Source organism: Pimephales promelas, chromosome 5 (genome assembly GCF_988280905.1).
Source record: "Pimephales promelas chromosome 5, fPimPro1.hap1.1, whole genome shotgun sequence".
NCBI classification, from domain to species: Eukaryota; Metazoa; Chordata; class Actinopteri; order Cypriniformes; family Leuciscidae; genus Pimephales; species Pimephales promelas.
In genome coordinates, this window is record NC_142773.1 from 8,293,950 (window position 1) to 8,313,883 (window position 19,934).

A 19,934-nucleotide genomic window follows, 5' to 3' on the forward strand; every position below is an offset into this window, starting at 1 on the left:
TCGGCTCGGGACACTCACTAACACACACTGGGTCGGCTCGGGACAATCACTGTAACACACGCTGGGTCTTCTCGGGACACTCACTGTAACACACGCTGGGTCGGCTCGGGACAATCACTGTAACACACGCTGGGTCCTCTCGGGACACTCACTGTAACACACGCTGGGTCGGCTCGGGACAATCACTGTAACACACGCTGGGTCCTCTCAGGACACTGTAACACACGCTGGGTCGGCTCGGGACAATCACTGTAACACACGCTGGGTCCTCTCGGGACACTCACTGTAACACACGCTGGGTCCTCTCGGGACACTCACTGTAACACACGCTGGGTCCTCTCGGGACAATCACTGTAACACACACTGGGTCCGCTCGGGACACTCACTGTAACACACGCTTGGTCCTCTCGGGACACTCACTGTAACACACGCTGGGTCCTCTCAGGACACTGTAACACACGCTGGGTCCTCTCAGGACACTGTAACACACGCTGGGTCCTCTCGGGACACTCACTGTAACACACGCTGGGTCCTCTCGGGACAATCACTGTAACACACACTGGGTCCTCTCGGGACACTCACTGTAACACACGCTGGGTCCTCTCGGGACAATCACTGTAACACACGCTGGGTCCGCTCGGGACACTCACTGTAACACACGCTGGGTCCTCTCGGGACACTCACTGTAACACACGCTGGGTCCTCTCAGGACACTGTAACACACGCTGGGTCCTCTCGGGACACTCACTGTAACACACGCTGGGTCCTCTCGGGACAATCACTGTAACACACGCTGGGTCCGCTCGGGACACTCACTGTAACACACGCTGGGTCCTCTCGGGACACTCACTGTAACACACGCTGGGTCCTCTCAGGACACTGTAACACACGCTGGGTCCTCTCAGGACACTGTAACACACGCTGGGTCCTCTCGGGACACTCACTGTAACACACGCTGGGTCCTCTCGGGACACTCACTGTAACACACGCTGGGTCCTCTCGGGACAATCACTGTAACACACGCTGGGTCCTCTCAGGACACTGTAACACACGCTGGGTCCTCTCGGGACACTCACTGTAACACACGCTGGGTCCTCTCGGGACACTCACTGTAACACACGCTGGGTCCTCTCGGGACAATCACTGTAACACACGCTGGGTCCTCTCAGGACACTGTAACACACGCTGGGTCCTCTCGGGACACTCACTGTAACACACGCTGGGTCCTCTCGGGACACTCACTGTAACACACGCTGGGTCCTCCCGGGACACTCACTGTAACACACGCTGGGTCCGCTCGGGACACTCACTGTAACACACGCTGGGTCCGCTCGGGACACTCACTGTAACACACGCTGGGTCCTCTCAGGACACTGTAACACACGCTGGGTCCTCTCGGGACACTCACTGTAACACACGCTGGGTCCTCTCGGGACAATCACTGTAACACACACTGGGTCCGCTCGGGACACTCACTGTAACACACGCTGGGTCCTCTCAGGACACTGTAACACACGCTGGGTCCTCTCGGGACACTCACTGTAACACACGCTGGGTCCTCTCGGGACACTCACTGTAACACACGCTGGGTCCTCTCGGGACACTCACTGTAACACACGCTGGGTCCTCTCGGGACACTCACTGTAACACACGCTGGGTCCTCTCGGGACACTCACTGTAACACACGCTGGGTCCGCTCGGGACACTCACTGTAACACACGCTGGGTCCTCTCAGGACACTGTAACACACGCTGGGTCCTCTCAGGACACTGTAACACACGCTGGGTCCTCTCGGGACACTCACTGTAACACACGCTGGGTCCTCTCGGGACACTCACTGTAACACACGCTGGGTCCTCTCGGGACAATCACTGTAACACACACTGGGTCCGCTCTGGACACTCACTGTAACACACGCTGGGTCCTCTCGGGACACTCACTGTAACACACGCTGGGTCCTCTCGGGACACTGTAACACACGCTGGGTCGGCTCGGGACACTCACTAACACACACTGGGTCGGCTCGGGACAATCACTGTAACACACGCTGGGTCTTCTCGGGACACTCACTGTAACACACGCTGGGTCGGCTCGGGACAATCACTGTAACACACGCTGGGTCCTCTCGGGACACTCACTGTAACACACGCTGGGTCGGCTCGGGACAATCACTGTAACACACGCTGGGTCCTCTCAGGACACTGTAACACACGCTGGGTCGGCTCGGGACAATCACTGTAACACACGCTGGGTCCTCTCGGGACACTCACTGTAACACACGCTGGGTCCTCTCGGGACACTCACTGTAACACACGCTGGGTCCTCTCGGGACAATCACTGTAACACACACTGGGTCCGCTCGGGACACTCACTGTAACACACGCTTGGTCCTCTCGGGACACTCACTGTAACACACGCTGGGTCCTCTCAGGACACTGTAACACACGCTGGGTCCTCTCAGGACACTGTAACACACGCTGGGTCCTCTCGGGACACTCACTGTAACACACGCTGGGTCCTCTCGGGACAATCACTGTAACACACACTGGGTCCTCTCGGGACACTCACTGTAACACACGCTGGGTCCTCTCGGGACAATCACTGTAACACACGCTGGGTCCGCTCGGGACACTCACTGTAACACACGCTGGGTCCTCTCGGGACACTCACTGTAACACACGCTGGGTCCTCTCAGGACACTGTAACACACGCTGGGTCCTCTCGGGACACTCACTGTAACACACGCTGGGTCCTCTCGGGACAATCACTGTAACACACGCTGGGTCCGCTCGGGACACTCACTGTAACACACGCTGGGTCCTCTCGGGACACTCACTGTAACACACGCTGGGTCCTCTCAGGACACTGTAACACACGCTGGGTCCTCTCAGGACACTGTAACACACGCTGGGTCCTCTCGGGACACTCACTGTAACACACGCTGGGTCCTCTCGGGACACTCACTGTAACACACGCTGGGTCCTCTCGGGACAATCACTGTAACACACGCTGGGTCCTCTCAGGACACTGTAACACACGCTGGGTCCTCTCGGGACACTCACTGTAACACACGCTGGGTCCTCTCGGGACACTCACTGTAACACACGCTGGGTCCTCTCGGGACAATCACTGTAACACACGCTGGGTCCTCTCAGGACACTGTAACACACGCTGGGTCCTCTCGGGACACTCACTGTAACACACGCTGGGTCCTCTCGGGACACTCACTGTAACACACGCTGGGTCCTCCCGGGACACTCACTGTAACACACGCTGGGTCCGCTCGGGACACTCACTGTAACACACGCTGGGTCCTCTCAGGACACTGTAACACACGCTGGGTCCTCTCGGGACACTCACTGTAACACACGCTGGGTCCTCTCGGGACAATCACTGTAACACACACTGGGTCCGCTCGGGACACTCACTGTAACACACGCTGGGTCCTCTCAGGACACTGTAACACACGCTGGGTCCTCTCGGGACACTCACTGTAACACACGCTGGGTCCTCTCGGGACACTCACTGTAACACACGCTGGGTCCTCTCGGGACACTCACTGTAACACACGCTGGGTCCTCTCGGGACACTCACTGTAACACACGCTGGGTCCTCTCGGGACACTCACTGTAACACACGCTGGGTCCGCTCGGGACACTCACTGTAACACACGCTGGGTCCTCTTGGGACACTCACTGTAACACACGCTGGGTCCTCTCGGGACACTCACTGTAACACACGCTGGGTCGGCTCGGGACACTCACTAACACACACTGGGTCGGCTCGGGACAATCACTGTAACACACGCTGGGTCCTCTCGGGACACTCACTGTAACACACGCTGGGTCGGCTCGGGACAATCACTGTAACACACGCTGGGTCCTCTCAGGACACTGTAACACACGCTGGGTCGGTCCGGGGACAATCACTGTAACACACGCTGGGTCGGCTCGGGACACTCACTGTAACACACGCTGGGTCCTCTCGGGACACTCACTGTAACACACGCTGGGTCCTCTCGGGACACTCACTGTAACACACGCTGGGTCCTCTCGGGACAATCACTGTAACTAGGGTTGGGAACCGAGAACCGGTTCTTTTCCAGAACCGGTTGTGTTTTTGAAAAAATACCGGAACCGTGCAAAATTCCTAAGTTTCGGTTCCGAAAACGGTTCTGATGCCGATGCGATATCATCATGTGGGCGAAGTGCTGGGAGTAGAAGACGCCGTCTTATTCCTAAATGACAAAAACTTCACCACTGAAGTTGCGATTTGCTCTCACACGCGCTGCATTTGTCACACACAGACACACGCACGCTGCGCGCGCCGACCGCCGAGTCACTCTAGCCTACATTCAAATCTGTTTGCGCTGAGAGAGAGAGAGCAGTTGTCGATATGAAACTGCTTTACAATCACACAGTCTCAATATTTATTTGTTTCACATATTCAAATGATTTCCGTTACAGAATTAGTGAGATTATAGTTTGAGTAAACATTGACGGTAGTGGTCAAAACAGATGCAGTCCGTATATTTTTTGTGTTCAGAATTTACAAAATATATACAATGAGCGAGTACATCATAATTTTTTTTTTTCAAACCGTGTTTTTGTCTTATCTTGAATCACTACGTAAAGCCTGTAATAAGCTTTAATACTCGGACTTCTTTAGACTGGCCGGCGGATCGCAGCAGCTGCGGAGTAGCCCAATGCCTGCGTGACTCGTCATGGACATAAACAGAGAGAAGTAGCTCCGGCAACAATGTTCTTCCGCAAGACGCATGCAGTTCTGTTTATTAACTGCTAGAGCGCCGATTTATCCAGTAATGAAATAAGTAAAGTCTTTATAAATCAATCATTCAAACCGTTTTAAAAAATAATCTGTTCTACACACATATGTGTGTTAAAGCATATTCTACTCCTTCTGAGAGGGTATTCTTCACTGTTGGAGATACAATAAAGGAGAGGTCTAAATTATTATAGAGAATGCAGAATTTTTTAATTTCCTTATATATATATATATATATATATATATATATTTTTTTTTTTTTTTTTTGCAAAGATTGCTTAATAATATTTTGAGTTTGTTTACATTACCAGTCTGTTAAACTAATTTGTCAAGTACTATAAGAAATAAACACGAAAAGGATTGTGGATTTTTCTCTTACTAATATTTTTAATTGAATGGGAACCGGAACCGGAATCGTTTGGCGGAACCGGAATCGGAACCGGAACCGGAAAATTTCTCACGATTCCCAACCCTAACTGTAACACACACTGGGTCCGCTCGGGACACTCACTGTAACACACGCTGGGTCCTCTCAGGACACTGTAACACACGCTGGGTCCTCTCAGGACACTGTAACACACGCTGGGTCCTCTCGGGACACTCACTGTAACACACGCTGGGTCCTCTCGGGACAATCACTGTAACACACACTGGGTCCTCTCGGGACACTCACTGTAACACACGCTGGGTCCTCTCAGGACACTGTAACACACGCTGGGTCCTCTCAGGACACTGTAACACACGCTGGGTCCTCTCGGGACACTCACTGTAACACACGCTGGGTCCTCTCGGGACACTCACTGTAACACACGCTGGGTCCTCTCGGGACACTCACTGTAACACACGCTGGGTCCTCCCGGGACACTCACTGTAACACACGCTGGGTCCTCCCGGGACACTCACTGTAACACACGCTGGGTCCTCCCGGGACACTCACTGTAACACACGCTGGGTCCTCTCGGGACAATCACTGTAACACACACTGGGTCCGCTCGGGACACTCACTGTAACACACGCTGGGTCCTCTCGGGACACTCACTGTAACACACGCTGGGTCCTCTCGGGACAATCACTGTAACACACACTGGGTCCGCTCGGGACACTCACTGTAACACACGCTGGGTCCTCTCAGGACACTGTAACACACGCTGGGTCCTCTCGGGACACTCACTGTAACACACGCTGGGTCCTCTCGGGACACTCACTGTAACACACGCTGGGTCCTCTCGGGACACTCACTGTAACACACGCTGGGTCCTCTCGGGACACTCACTGTAACACACGCTGGGTCCTCCCGGGACACTCACTGTAACACACGCTGGGTCCTCTCAGGACACTGTAACACACGCTGGGTCCTCTCGGGACACTCACTGTAACACACGCTGGGTCCTCCCGGGACACTCACTGTAACACACGCTGGGTCCTCCCGGGACACTCACTGTAACACACGCTGGGTCCTCTCGGGACACTCACTGTAACACACACTGGGTCCGCTCGGGACACTCACTGTAACACACGCTGGGTCCTCTCAGGACACTGTAACACACGCTGGGTCCTCTCGGGACACTCACTGTAACACACGCTGGGTCCTCTCGGGACACTCACTGTAACACACGCTGGGTCCTCTCGGGACACTCACTGTAACACAAGCTGGGTCCTCTCGGGACACTCACTGTAACACACGCTGGGTCCTCCCGGGACACTCACTGTAACACACGCTGGGTCCTCTCGGGACACTCACTGTAACACACGCTGGGTCCGCTCGGGACACTCACTGTAACACACGCTGGGTCCTCTCGGGACACTCACTGTAACACACGCTGGGTCCTCTCAGGACACTCACTGTAACACACGCTGGGTCGGCTCGGGACAATCACTGTAACACACGCTGGGTCCTCTCGGGACACTCACTGTAACACACGCTGGGTCGGCTCGGGACAATCACTGTAACACACGCTGGGTCCTCTCAGGACACTGTAACACACGCTGGGTCCTCTCAGGACACTGTAACACACGCTGGGTCCTCTCGGGACACTCACTGTAACACACGCTGGGTCCTCTCGGGACAATCACTGTAACACACACTGGGTCCGCTCGGGACACTCACTGTAACACACGCTGGGTCCTCTCGGGACACTCACTGTAACACACGCTGGGTCCTCTTGGGACACTCACTGTAACACACACTGGGTCCTCTCGGGACACTCACTGTAACACACGCTGGGTCCTCTCGGGACACTCACTGTAACACACGCTGGGTCCTCTCGGGACACTCACTGTAACACACGCTGGGTCGGCTCGGGACAATCACTGTAACACACGCTGGGTCCTCTCGGGACACTCACTGTAACACACGCTGGGTCGGCTCGGGACAATCACTGTAACACACGCTGGGTCCTCTCAGGACACTGTAACACACGCTGGGTCGGCTCGGAACAATCACTGTAACACATGCTGGGTCCTCTCGGGACACTCACTGTAACACATGCTGGGTCGGCTCGGGACACTCACTGTAACACACGCTGGGTCCTCTCGGGACACTCACTGTAACACACGCTGGGTCGGCTCGGGACACTCACTGTAACACACGCTGGGTCGGCTCGGGACACTCACTGTAACACATGCTGGGTCCTCTCGGGACACTCACTGTAACACACGCTGGGTCCTCTCGGGACACTCACTGTAACACACGCTGGGTCCTCTCGGGACAATCACTGTAACACACACTGGGTCCGCTCGGGACACTCACTGTACCACACGCTGGTCCTCTCAGGACACTGTAACACACGCTGGGTCCTCTCGGGACACTCACTGTAACACACGCTGGGTCCTCTCGGGACACTCACTGTAACACACGCTGGGTCCTCTCGGGACACTCACTGTAACACACGCTGGGTCCTCCCGGGACACTCACTGTAACACACGCTGGGTCCTCTCGGGACACTCACTGTAACACACACTGGGTCCGCTCGGGACACTCACTGTAACACACGCTGGGTCCTCTCAGGACACTGTAACACACGCTGGGTCCTCTCGGGACACTCACTGTAACACACGCTGGGTCCTCTCGGGACACTCACTGTAACACACGCTGGGTCCTCTCGGGACACTCACTGTAACACACGCTGGGTCCTCTCGGGACACTCACTGTAACACACGCTGGGTCCTCCCGGGACACTCACTGTAACACACTCTGGGTCCTCTCGGGACACTCACTGTAACACACACTGGGTCCGCTCGGGACACTCACTGTAACACACGCTGGGTCCTCTCGGGACACTCACTGTAACACACGCTGGGTCCTCTCGGGACAATCACTGTAACACACACTGGGTCCGCTCGGGACACTCACTGTAACACACGCTGGGTCCTCTCGGGACACTCACTGTAACACACGCTGGGTCCTCTCAGGACACTGTAACACACACTGGGTCCTCTCGGGACACTCACTGTAACACACGCTGGGTCCTCTCGGGACACTCACTGTAACACTCTGGGTCCTCTCGGGACACTCACTGTAACACACGCTGGGTCCTCTCGGGACAATCACTGTAACACATACTGGGTCCTCTCGGGACAATCACTGTAACACACGCTGGGTCCTCTCTGGACACTCACTGTAACACACGCTGGGTCCTCTCGGGACAATCACTGTAACACACACTGGGTCCGCTCGGGACACTCACTGTAACACACGCTGGGTCCTCTCGGGACACTCACTGTAACACACGCTGGGTCCTCTCGGGACACTGTAACACACGCTGGGTCGGCTCGGGACACTCACTAACACACGCTGGGTCGGCTCGGGACAATCACTGTAACACACTCTGGGTCCTCTCGGGACACTCACTGTAACACACGCTGGGTCGGCTCGGGACAATCACTGTAACACACGCTGGGTCCTCTCGGGACACTCACTGTAACACACGCTGGGTCGGCTCGGGACAATCACTGTAACACACGCTGGGTCCTCTCAGGACACTGTAACACACGCTGGGTCGGCTCGGGACAATCATTGTAACACACGCTGGGTCCTCTCGGGACACTCACTGTAAAACATGCTGGGTCGGCTCGGGACACTCACTGTAACACACGCTGGGTCGGCTCGGGACACTCACTGTAACACACGCTGGGTCGGCTCGGGACACTCACTGTAACACACGCTGGTCCTCTCAGGACACTGTAACACACGCTGGGTCCTCTCGGGACACTCACTGTAACACACGCTGGGTCCGCTCGGGACACTCACTGTAACACACGCTGGTCCTCTCAGGACACTGTAACACACGCTGGGTCCTCTCGGGACACTCACTGTAACACACGCTGGGTCCTCTCGGGACACTCACTGTAACACACGCTGGGTCCTCTCGGGACACTCACTGTAACACACGCTGGGTCCTCCCGGGACACTCACTGTAACACACGCTGGGTCCTCTCAGGACACTGTAACACACGCTGGGTCCTCTCGGGACACTCACTGTAACACACGCTGGGTCCTCTCGGGACACTCACTGTAACACACGCTGGGTCCTCCCGGGACACTCACTGTAACACACGCTGGGTCCTCTCGGGACACTCACTGTAACACACACTGGGTCCGCTCGGGACACTCACTGTAACACACGCTGGGTCCTCTCAGGACACTGTAACACACGCTGGGTCCTCTCAGGACACTCACTGTAACACACACTGGGTCCGCTCGGGACACTCACTGTAACACACGCTGGGTCCTCTCAGGACACTGTAACACACGCTGGGTCCTCTCGGGACACTCACTGTAACACACGCTGGGTCCTCTCGGGACACTCACTGTAACACACACTGGGTCCGCTCGGGACACTCACTGTAACACACGCTGGGTCCTCTCAGGACACTGTAACACACGCTGGGTCCTCTCGGGACACTCACTGTAACACACGCTGGGTCCTCTCGGGACACTCACTGTAACACACGCTGGGTCCTCTCGGGACACTCACTGTAACACACGCTGGGTCCTCTCGGGACACTCACTGTAACACACACTGGGTCCGCTCGGGACACTCACTGTAACACACGCTGGGTCCTCTCAGGACACTGTAACACACGCTGGGTCCTCTCGGGACACTCACTGTAACACACGCTGGGTCCTCTCGGGACACTCACTGTAACACACGCTGGGTCCTCTCGGGACACTCACTGTAACACACGCTGGGTCCTCTCGGGACACTCACTGTAACACACGCTGGGTCCTCCCGGGACACTCACTGTAACACACGCTGGGTCCTCTCGGGACAATCACTGTAACACATACTGGGTCCTCTCGGGACAATCACTGTAACACACGCTGGGTCCTCTCTGGACACTCACTGTAACACACGCTGGGTCCTCTCGGGACAATCACTGTAACACACACTGGGTCCGCTCGGGACACTCACTGTAACACACGCTGGGTCCTCTCGGGACACTCACTGTAACACACGCTGGGTCCTCTCGGGACACTGTAACACACGCTGGGTCGGCTCGGGACACTCACTAACACACGCTGGGTCGGCTCGGGACAATCACTGTAACACACGCTGGGTCCTCTCGGGACACTCACTGTAACACACGCTGGGTCGGCTCGGGACAATCACTGTAACACACGCTGGGTCCTCTCGGGACACTCACTGTAACACACGCTGGGTCGGCTCGGGACAATCACTGTAACACACGCTGGGTCCTCTCAGGACACTGTAACACACGCTGGGTCGGCTCGGGACAATCATTGTAACACACGCTGGGTCCTCTCGGGACACTCACTGTAAAACATGCTGGGTCGGCTCGGGACACTCACTGTAACACACGCTGGGTCGGCTCGGGACAATCACTGTAACACACGCTGGGTCGGCTCGGGACACTCACTGTAACACACGCTGGGTCGGCTCGGGACACTCACTGTAACACATGCTGGGTCCTCTCGGGACTCTCACACACTCTGGGACCAGAGCACGCGTCCTCTCAGCACTCACAAATCTCGCTTTCAACTGATATTTATTATTTCTTGCTTTTAGTTCTGCTTTCTTGTTTTGTTTCCTGCGTTACTGTGTTTGGCGTGCCTCCTGCATTTTACCAGCGGGGTTTTATCGTTAACTAAAACTATTCAAAACATTTCTGTTTATTTAAATGAATGATGAATTCACTGCAACGCTTTTCCTTTAAAATGGATTTTCAGCTGCATGACACTTTTGCTTTTTCTACATTACCATTACCTCCAATTTATTAGTTCACGGTTTCAAATCTGATTTTTTTTTTTTTTTTTTACTTTACGTTCATGCTTTATATCGTTTCCTGCTTTATATTGTCCGGCGTGCTTTGGCATTGTATCAGTTTTTGTATCAAACTGATTGTATCAGTTTTTATCGTTAACTAAAACTGTTCAAAACATGTCTGGTCATTGGAATGAAGATGAAATAAAATAAAATATGAATATTTAGAAACTGAAATTAACACGAAAACTAACAATTTAAAAATAATAAAAACTCATTCAAAATATGAAAAAACTTAAATAAAAGTAGAATAACAAATAAAAGAGCACTAGTCTATAGGTAAGTTGTATTTTTTTATTTATTTGACGCTCCTGGCTCCTTTTGCTATCACTAATCGCCCTTTCACAACTATAGAGAAAACTATAGCAATAAATGATATGAGCGTTCACAGCAGCAGACGATACCATTACGTTTATTCTAATCGCGCAATTCAGTTTGGGCGTCTGTCTTTTTAAATACTCGAGCTCTTTAAAGCGGGATGGCTTCTGATTGGCTGTCAATGTTTTCATCGTTCATCATCGTTCCACCGACATCGCTCCTCTGTGTCATTGCCGCTACTTTTATATTTAGGAGGATTTTTAGATTTTTACAAAAAAAATAAATAAATCATGGACATGATTCGAAAAGGTTAAATGGTCTTGTAAAAATGAGTCCCACTTGTGCTACTCGCGGTCAGAATTCAGCGCATTGGAAATGAATGAGCGAGTGTCCTCTAGTGGAAGCGTTTGGTACTGCAGCCGAACACACTCTCACTGAACGCTCATTTACTAAGAGTTCAAGATCACATTTTTAACTTGTTTAAAACTGCAAGAAAATCAAAGCTATAAATCTAGAGTAAACCGTGATTTTGAAAATATATATGTCATATAAAAATTTTAAATAGTATTTTGTGCATTTTTCATAAAAATATGAATACTTAAAATAACAATCTGCCAAGTGTCGTCTTTGAGAAGAGATCAAACTTAAGTTTGTTGCTCTAAAGCATTCAAGATTTCCCACAGTTTAAATTGGAAAATAAATGTTCAGGTCTATGCTTTAAATAATTCAGTGAATAAATGTATCATGAATACATCGTAAATATATTTTAGTATAAAAAATCCCCTAAAAAAAATACAAAATATAAAACTAAAATGCAGTACATTCATTTCATTAACAAAAGAAGAAATAAAAGTCTGTGATGTTAGCCGGCGTGTGAAGAGAACGAGAGGGTTCAGGCTAACACCGCTGCTCTTCCTCCTCCTGGAGTCCTGCGTGGCTCCAGCGGGGGGTTGTGGAGCTCATATACCGTGACGAATGGATTTAAACCGTCGGCTCTGTAGAAGAAAGAGGGACATGGTTTGTGTCTGCAGAGCGATGTCAGAGAGCGTTATGAGAAGGAGACGATGTGCTTTTGATCGCTTCAGATCCACACAGGCAGAGAAGACAATGCCAGACCTCCTTCATGTAGCAGAACAATGGATGTGCTAGAGAAGACACACTGACGAGTCAGCTTTTACATTTTATATTACATTATCAAATATATAACAACTGCATTTGATCAACTTTTTAAGCCGTTTCAAGTATAAGTTAAGTGATGATCTACTGGAACTTCACCAGTCTAAATAGACCAGATTGAATAAATTATACACAGTCAAACCAAACATTATTCAGACACCAGATATCATGTTTGATATTATTTCACTAGTGTGTGCAGGACACTATTGTTTTATATAAGTGAGGAGGGCAAAATAAAGTAAACTGTGACATATTATACCCAGAAATGCTTCACACAGTGACTGTCAGTAAAATATGTACAAATTATTACTGAGACACTCTGAGCTGATCATGTTTTCTTCAGTGTGTTTTCTGTAATTGCTAATGCTCTTTCCACACACAGACACACACTAAACAACATTCACATTGCTTGGTCACTGGTTGATCTAAACTGGTATTATCTAATTGTGTAGTTCAATTTACCAGCTGACAGATATTCAACATAATTAATGTGCGAGTCCGTCGAGCAGAAGGACGAACAAAACCAGTCAAATAACAGTCATGTTTTATCACCATTTTCTAAACTATAGTGAATAAACTGAGATAATGTGAGAAATGATAGATTTTTGTTACAAATGAAATCCTGTATTCTGCACTTCAACAGTTGAGTGGTAGAATATGCGAACGCTCACCACTGAATCTCTCTAATAGTGTAGATGTTTAGACTTGCGATTAAATCTATGAGTGTTTGTGTGAGTGTGAGGGCTGACTGCAGTGTGAACGCTCGACGTGATTCCTGAAGTCCACAGGAGGGGCGAGACCTTCGCTCTTAGACAGGAGCAGAATAGCTGATCCGTCGTGGACTGATGCATGTGTACGCTCCCGCAGCGAACAATCAGACGATCAGAGATCGGCCTGGCTTTTCTCCCAGAAGCCCTGCTTTCTGTCCGCATCTGCCGGCCAGGCTCTCGTCTGGATTAAACCCACCGCCAGGCCGTAAACAAATGCAAATAACCTTGGCTCGGACGATGTTTTCTGCTTGTTTGCTTTATTCCCGTCCTTCCTCTCGGCCTTTGATGCCGTTTCACGCTCTCTCCTCGGCAGAACACAGATACGGTTTCCACATCCCTGCTATCTGATGTTATGCTGCGCTCTGCATGACTTTCTGTTCATCACCAATTTGTTTTTACTACTCGAGTAACACTGTTGATATTTCCTACCTATTTGTAATTATTACTGAAGATGTTTATGCATTCATATAGGCCTAAAGCATTTATTTCTCAATTCATTTGATTAACTTGTTACACTGGTCACATCCTGCATTCAGTCTTCTGAAAGATTCACTCACTACTGAAGACATTTGAAAAAAAAAAATATATATATATATATATATAGGGGTGTCTAAATTGCCTGTGCGAGCACTCTCTCCACAGTACAGCACAATTTAAACACACCGAAAAACAAGCAAAAAATGTATATACAGAATTAAATTGGAACAAAATGTACCTTTCTAATAAATAAAAATACACAATGAAAGTCAGAACCGAGTCACGAGGTGCAGGACAACATCTATTCAAAAACACAAGCCACAAATAGTCCAATTACATAACCCTGATGATCAATAAATAAAATAAAAACAAAGAAATTATTGCAGAGACAACAATAAACGCTTTGTTGAGTCTTCAGCTAAACGTGTTCACAGCATCCACAAATCAAATTACAGCCGGCTGAAATGTTTAGAAATCACCCGTTCCCTAAAAAAAAGCCTTCGTTTGAGTGTTTTCAAATACATGTAGTGATTAATAGCATTGGTTAAACACTTTGGCATTTTATTGATGGCACTTCGGTCATGGACTTTTACTGGAATCACTAGCTGAAATAATCTTCGAGCCAAATTAAAATATTGGTGATATTTTGTCGACTATTTATGACTCTGTTTGGGAGCCATTCAACATTTAACTGGGAACCTGAATTTGAATGTAATTTGAATTGGGAAGAAGAAGAAAAGGAAACAACAGACCCCATTTCTCTGGATCATCTTTGAGATGTTTCCAGACTTTCTGTGGCGTGTTCGATTGAATAGATATGATGTATAGAAGCACATCTGTGTGTGTGGGGGAACTGAAACGGCGTCTCAGGGTTGTGTCGAGCTCAAGAGCACAGCGGAGGTCTGGCACTGGCGGGAACAGCGGGAGAAGACACTTCAGGAGCTAATGCAGAACAATTCAGATTCATATCGTTGATCAAAGTGAAGTTTTACTACTTACTTAATGAATACAATACTCCAAAAACAAGTGTTCGAAATGCTACACATGTAATATATCATTAATAAATTAACGGACAGGGTGTGTATTATTATGTGGTTATAGTTCAAATCACTAAAATTATAATCACGTTTATAGGCGTTAATAGTTTTGATCATGTTGAACCTGATTTATATCATTGCAAATTTGTTCTTAATTTGCTTGGTTAAAGCAAAATTTTAATTGATTTTGGAAAAATTAATGTAATGTTTCATCACAAAAAACAGCTTGTGGGGAATGGCCAATTCAGTTCAAATTCAAACTCACTGCAGTAAATAAAAATAAAATCCCAATGCTAGATTAGGGGGAAATGCACTCATTTCGATTCTGGCTTTCGATGTGTAACATTAAAATTCTTGAATATTTGTTTATCACTTTTATTTGGTCAAGTGTGTGGTGGATCTTGATGGACTGAATTCAGACGTTTGTAATTTGCAAGCTTTTCTGCTGGATGATTTCTCACTTCTCTGTGTTCGCTGCGACTGTCTAAAGAACTCTTTTTCTTTCGGCACATGGGCAGTTCTCAGGTCAGCTAGCCTGAGCAGACACACATGATGTGAGTGTTTGCACAAACATGCCTCCATTTCTCCTGAGTTCAATACACACACTTACAGCATGTTTTGTGTGGATGCTTTTCGCCGTTGCATCTGGCATTCATTTACAATAATGGCTCTTTTTGTGTTTGTGCAAGAGGCTCTTTGGCCGCCTTTTAACATTCTTTCTCTCTGTGCTGTACGGTTACGGACATCAGTTTATTGAAGGCTTTGTTTGAACAGTCTCTGTTTAGTGACATGCATCTTTACTCTTTCAAAGAGGACCTATAATGCCCAAGTCTTGATTTCGTTTTTTGTAGTTTTCCTGCTTGAATGTTGATTATTTTCCTCATATCCTCCATTGTTGCGGCTCCTCTCTTCCCAGTCTGTCAGTAACGCTCTGTTTACTTCCTGTCTCTATGAAGCCCCTCCTTCTGCTCTGATTGGTCGGCTGGAGCAGTGTGTTGTGATTGGTCGAGCGCTTCTGGCGCGTTCGGGAAATGTCCCGCCCGTTTCCATAACCACCAGTTTCAAACATAGACTGTATATATAAATGGACGCCACCCGTATGTTTCTGAAGAGCGTTTTTGAAGCCCTAAAAGGGCGGAGCTGGCCGTCGCCATCTTGGCCGCGTGTCACTCCAGGATAACTGAAACTGTGCAGCGAGGTTGATTAACGAGAAACGGCTAGTAGTGACATAAGCGGCAATCCACCTGTCACTCAAGTGGCCGCGCCCTTAATTATGTACAACTTTAAAGCTTAATATAATTTAAACGAGTTATAAAAACAAATTACCCCCCTCACAGTCGCCATGAAGGGAAAAATTTTGACCAAAACCACTTTTTGCACCAGACTGTAAAGTTCTATGGGATTGAGTCTCTTTTGGAGCCGCCTCTAGTGGCCAGTCGATGAACTGCAGTTTAAGTTACTTTTGTATTGGTTTCAAGAGAGACCGGGAGGGTTCCCGCTTGTTTTCAACACACTACAAACTAACTCAACCAGGCCCCGCCCATTCTGCGTATTAATTATTATAATGAGGAATATTGTGACGTGATCGTTCCCGGAAGAACCTCAAGACTACAATGGAGGCGTTTCAGGAGTTCAGAAACACTGACACTGATGGACCTTTGCTGCACTTGTTCATGATTAAACTGCAATATTACACACGAAAGAGAAACATGCATAATAGGTCCTCTTTGATGTATCATTGTGTTATTTTTAGTTGCATTTGGCATGTAATGAATGTGATGATGACAGATATCATGTCCTTAATAGTAACACCATGTGTGTTGATTTGACTGAGTGTTTCGTTTGTCGTTCCAGGCCAGCCCTCGCTGACCAACAGCCGTGATGTCAGCACCATGGACACACTCCCTCTGAGCGACAACTTCACCAGCAGTTACTCCCGGCGGGAGGACGACTACGAGGACCCCGCGCTGAGCTGCCCGACCGCATGCCTGGATGACGCCGCCCTGGAGAAGATGATCATCTCCGAGCTGGTCCACAACAACCTGAGGCCTCGCAGGCTCCCGCAAAACCAAACCAGCTCGAAAGGCCAACCCCGAGATCCGGTTCCGCAGGACACCGGCGTGAGCGGAGGCGGGTGTGTCGGGAACACCAGTGAGGTTGAGGTCACAGGCGCTGATGCCGACGCCGACACCCCCGCTCTCCCGGCGTCCGCCAGCCAAACGCTTGAGCTCCTCCTCCTCCACCCGAGCGACCGGGACGCCCTCGACGCCCCGCTCCTGCCCCAGCGGACTCACTCCCTCCTTTACTGCGCCCAGAAGCGGCCCGTCCGGCCTCAGAAGGACAGCAGAGAGTCTGAAGGAGACGAGGAAGAGGACGAGCGAAGGGAGGAAGACGACGCGCCCTCGCCGAATCACAGGGACTCGCTGTACACAAGCATGCCTGATCTCAGAGACTCTCCGTCGTCCTCGGCCTCTGAATCCCCGGACCTCGTCAGCGGACGGGACGACGGCTGCCCCGCTCAAAGTGAGCTCGAGGAACACTGTTACAAGAGCTTACCTGACCTGGGAGACGGGACTCGAGCGCTGTCCTACTATCAGATCAGCCGAGGAGGCGCTAGCGAGGGCTGTGGCGAACCCGCGAGCGATGGACAGATGCAGCTAATCACCAGCCTCTGAGACAAGATCATCCCTGTTCCTCTCGTTCAGGGGTGTGTTTCCCGAAAGCAGCGTTAGCCAACTGTGCTCGCAAGTCCTGTCGTTATCAGCAGTTCGACGAGTCGTGTTTCCCGAAACCATCGTTCCAACAAATATTCGCAAACTGCATCGCTGAGCTGCGGTTAGAACAGTTTCTTGTTTTCATAAATCCTTATCTTGAGCAAAACAAGCAAGCTGACATTCAGGACAATCTGTGTCTTTATTTAGAATACCAACATGACATCATGACTTTTGCGTAAACATATACGCCACTTTCAAGGTGGCGTGTCATCTCTACACATTTTGAGCTATCCGCGTGTATGCGTAAATGTCTACGCCATTAACGTCCGCGTCATTCCGCGTGTACACGCAGTCAAATCTCCAGTCATAAATGCCATTAACCTCAGTGACGGTTAGGTTTATGGACGGGGTTGAGGTAAGTCATATATTTATATAACGTTAAGTCAACAGCGTTCATAAACACGCTGAAAGGCGATTATGCGTCTTGATAGCACGCCAAAAATGGAAATACGAATTGGCGTGTCATACACACGCTACTTCATGAGATCAGTCTGAGAATACATACAAATAACATTTATGTCTTTTAGTTTGTCAAGAGATGTAAAGCGTGGTTTTTGAAGAGTGAACGTGCTCTATTGCGCAAGTCCTCCGATGCCATGTTCGTAATTTATAGCAAAACATCCGGCGTTAACTCGTTCTCAAACAGTTTCATTAAACAGTTGTTATCTCCACCACATCATTAACCAATGTGGTTGAACGACTAATTTGCATCAATATGGTTTCGGGAAACAGTCATGACTAGCAACTTCCTAAGCGATGGGAATGAAGCGTGAGTTACGGCAGGACACACACCCCTGTCGGTCACACTCTTAACGACAGGAAGAGAGGGACTCGTTAACGGCACAATGACTTTCTCAGTTGTGTTTTTTTTTTTGTACCAGAACTGATGGTCTGGTCAAACTCAAATGGAAAGTGTCAAGACTGGCATCGTCTACGTCTGCCAAAAGCTTTGTACAGTATCATGTAAAAAAAAAAAAAAAGAAGAAACATGCCGATGTCTGATTTTTGTAGGACTTTGAAAACTCTTCTGGTCAGTTTGCAGGGGAATCTTCCCTTCTCGGAAATGCAGAATGAACGGAGAGATCCAGAAAATTAAAAGAATTGATAACCCAGACTCAGGCCTTATATTTTCTCTATTGCACAAAGAACTGTTGTACGAATGACAACTAAAGAAAATATATTTTGCAGTACCAAGTGTAAAAGAAAGACCCATAATCACCACATCTCCACTTGTGACTGATGTGTTCAGTTATGGAAATTGTATTTTGCCAACATGTATGTACAAAAAAAGAAGCTTCCTTATTTTTTTAGCTTAACGGAAGCTGTGTCTTGCACAAATTTGGACTGAATTAGACTAATATGTAATTTCTTTTACTTAAAAAAAATGCTTTGACTTTGACAGGGATCATAACATTCATGTGTCAACGCGATGTCTTAAGAACAACATATCTCATTATTTGGCACTAAATAATTTATTGTATGATGTATGGAAATGGAAAGGGTTGGAAGTAGGTGTGATAACACTGTTGATATTCACTTCAGTCTTTTCTAAGAGCCCATTGCAGATGTACATTCAACTGTTGTTTGATATTGAATAAATGTGAGAATTTTTTCTTGTTTGCAGATGTGTCATTCTCATTCAGTGCGACGTTACACTTGCAAAATGATTTTGTTAGAAGTGTGACAAATGGAAAAAAAAATTAAGATCTCTGTGGAAATTGAACGATTACTTATTTGCAAGTTTTGTATTGTTTTATGGATGCGCAATATATCGGCCACCATATCGGTATCGGCTGATATAGGTTCATTTGTGATGTTATCGGCCCAATAAGAACATTTGGCCGATATATTAAAGCCAATAAATAATGGATTATGGAGGTACTTCAGCTGCGTACTGCTCGCCATGATGGTTTTGAATTACTTGAAATATGATAGAAATTGCTTTTTTTTTAAAAAAGGAAAATACAGTTCAACTCAAGTAATATCAGCTACATTCATACAAAAAAAGCTGAGAAAATCTTGTTTTTGTCAAAAATCATGTGGATGGCATTCAGAACAATGATCAACACCGCATTTGTGAAAGATTTGAGGTGTTGAGACTTGAGTGTGTGCAAAATGCAGCCGAATGCAGAACACCTGAGCCTTGAGTAACAACTTCTTAAGTACGTGTGTGCTTCCTCAAACTGGAACTGAACACCTTCCCTCTTCAGTCACGAGACGACAGATGATCCACTGATGTAGACGACTGTCTCCGTGCTGCCAGACTCCATCCGCATGTGGAATCGCTGAGCAAAAGAGGGAGAGCTGTGAAAG

The 19,934-nt window shown here is 49.0% G+C and overlaps 1 protein-coding gene across 7 annotated transcripts in view; it reads left to right on the forward strand.

Annotated features, from left to right (window-relative positions):
* The window catches only part of adgrl2b.1 (adhesion G protein-coupled receptor L2b, tandem duplicate 1), a 162,994-nt gene extending 143,750 nt beyond the window's left edge, over positions 1-19,244 (forward strand). For 6 of the 7 annotated variants that reach the window (XM_089130899.1, XM_089130903.1, XM_089130901.1 and 3 more), the window contains one exon: positions 16,702-19,244. In XM_089130899.1, the coding sequence (XP_088987025.1) occupies positions 16,702-17,522 (821 nt within the window). In that variant the 3' untranslated portion in view covers positions 17,523-19,244. Of the gene's footprint in view, positions 1-15,365; positions 15,402-16,701 lie in introns of all 7 variants that reach the window. The other variant, XM_089130905.1, reaches the window with a different exon arrangement.
* Positions 19,245-19,934: the final 690 nt, after the last annotated feature.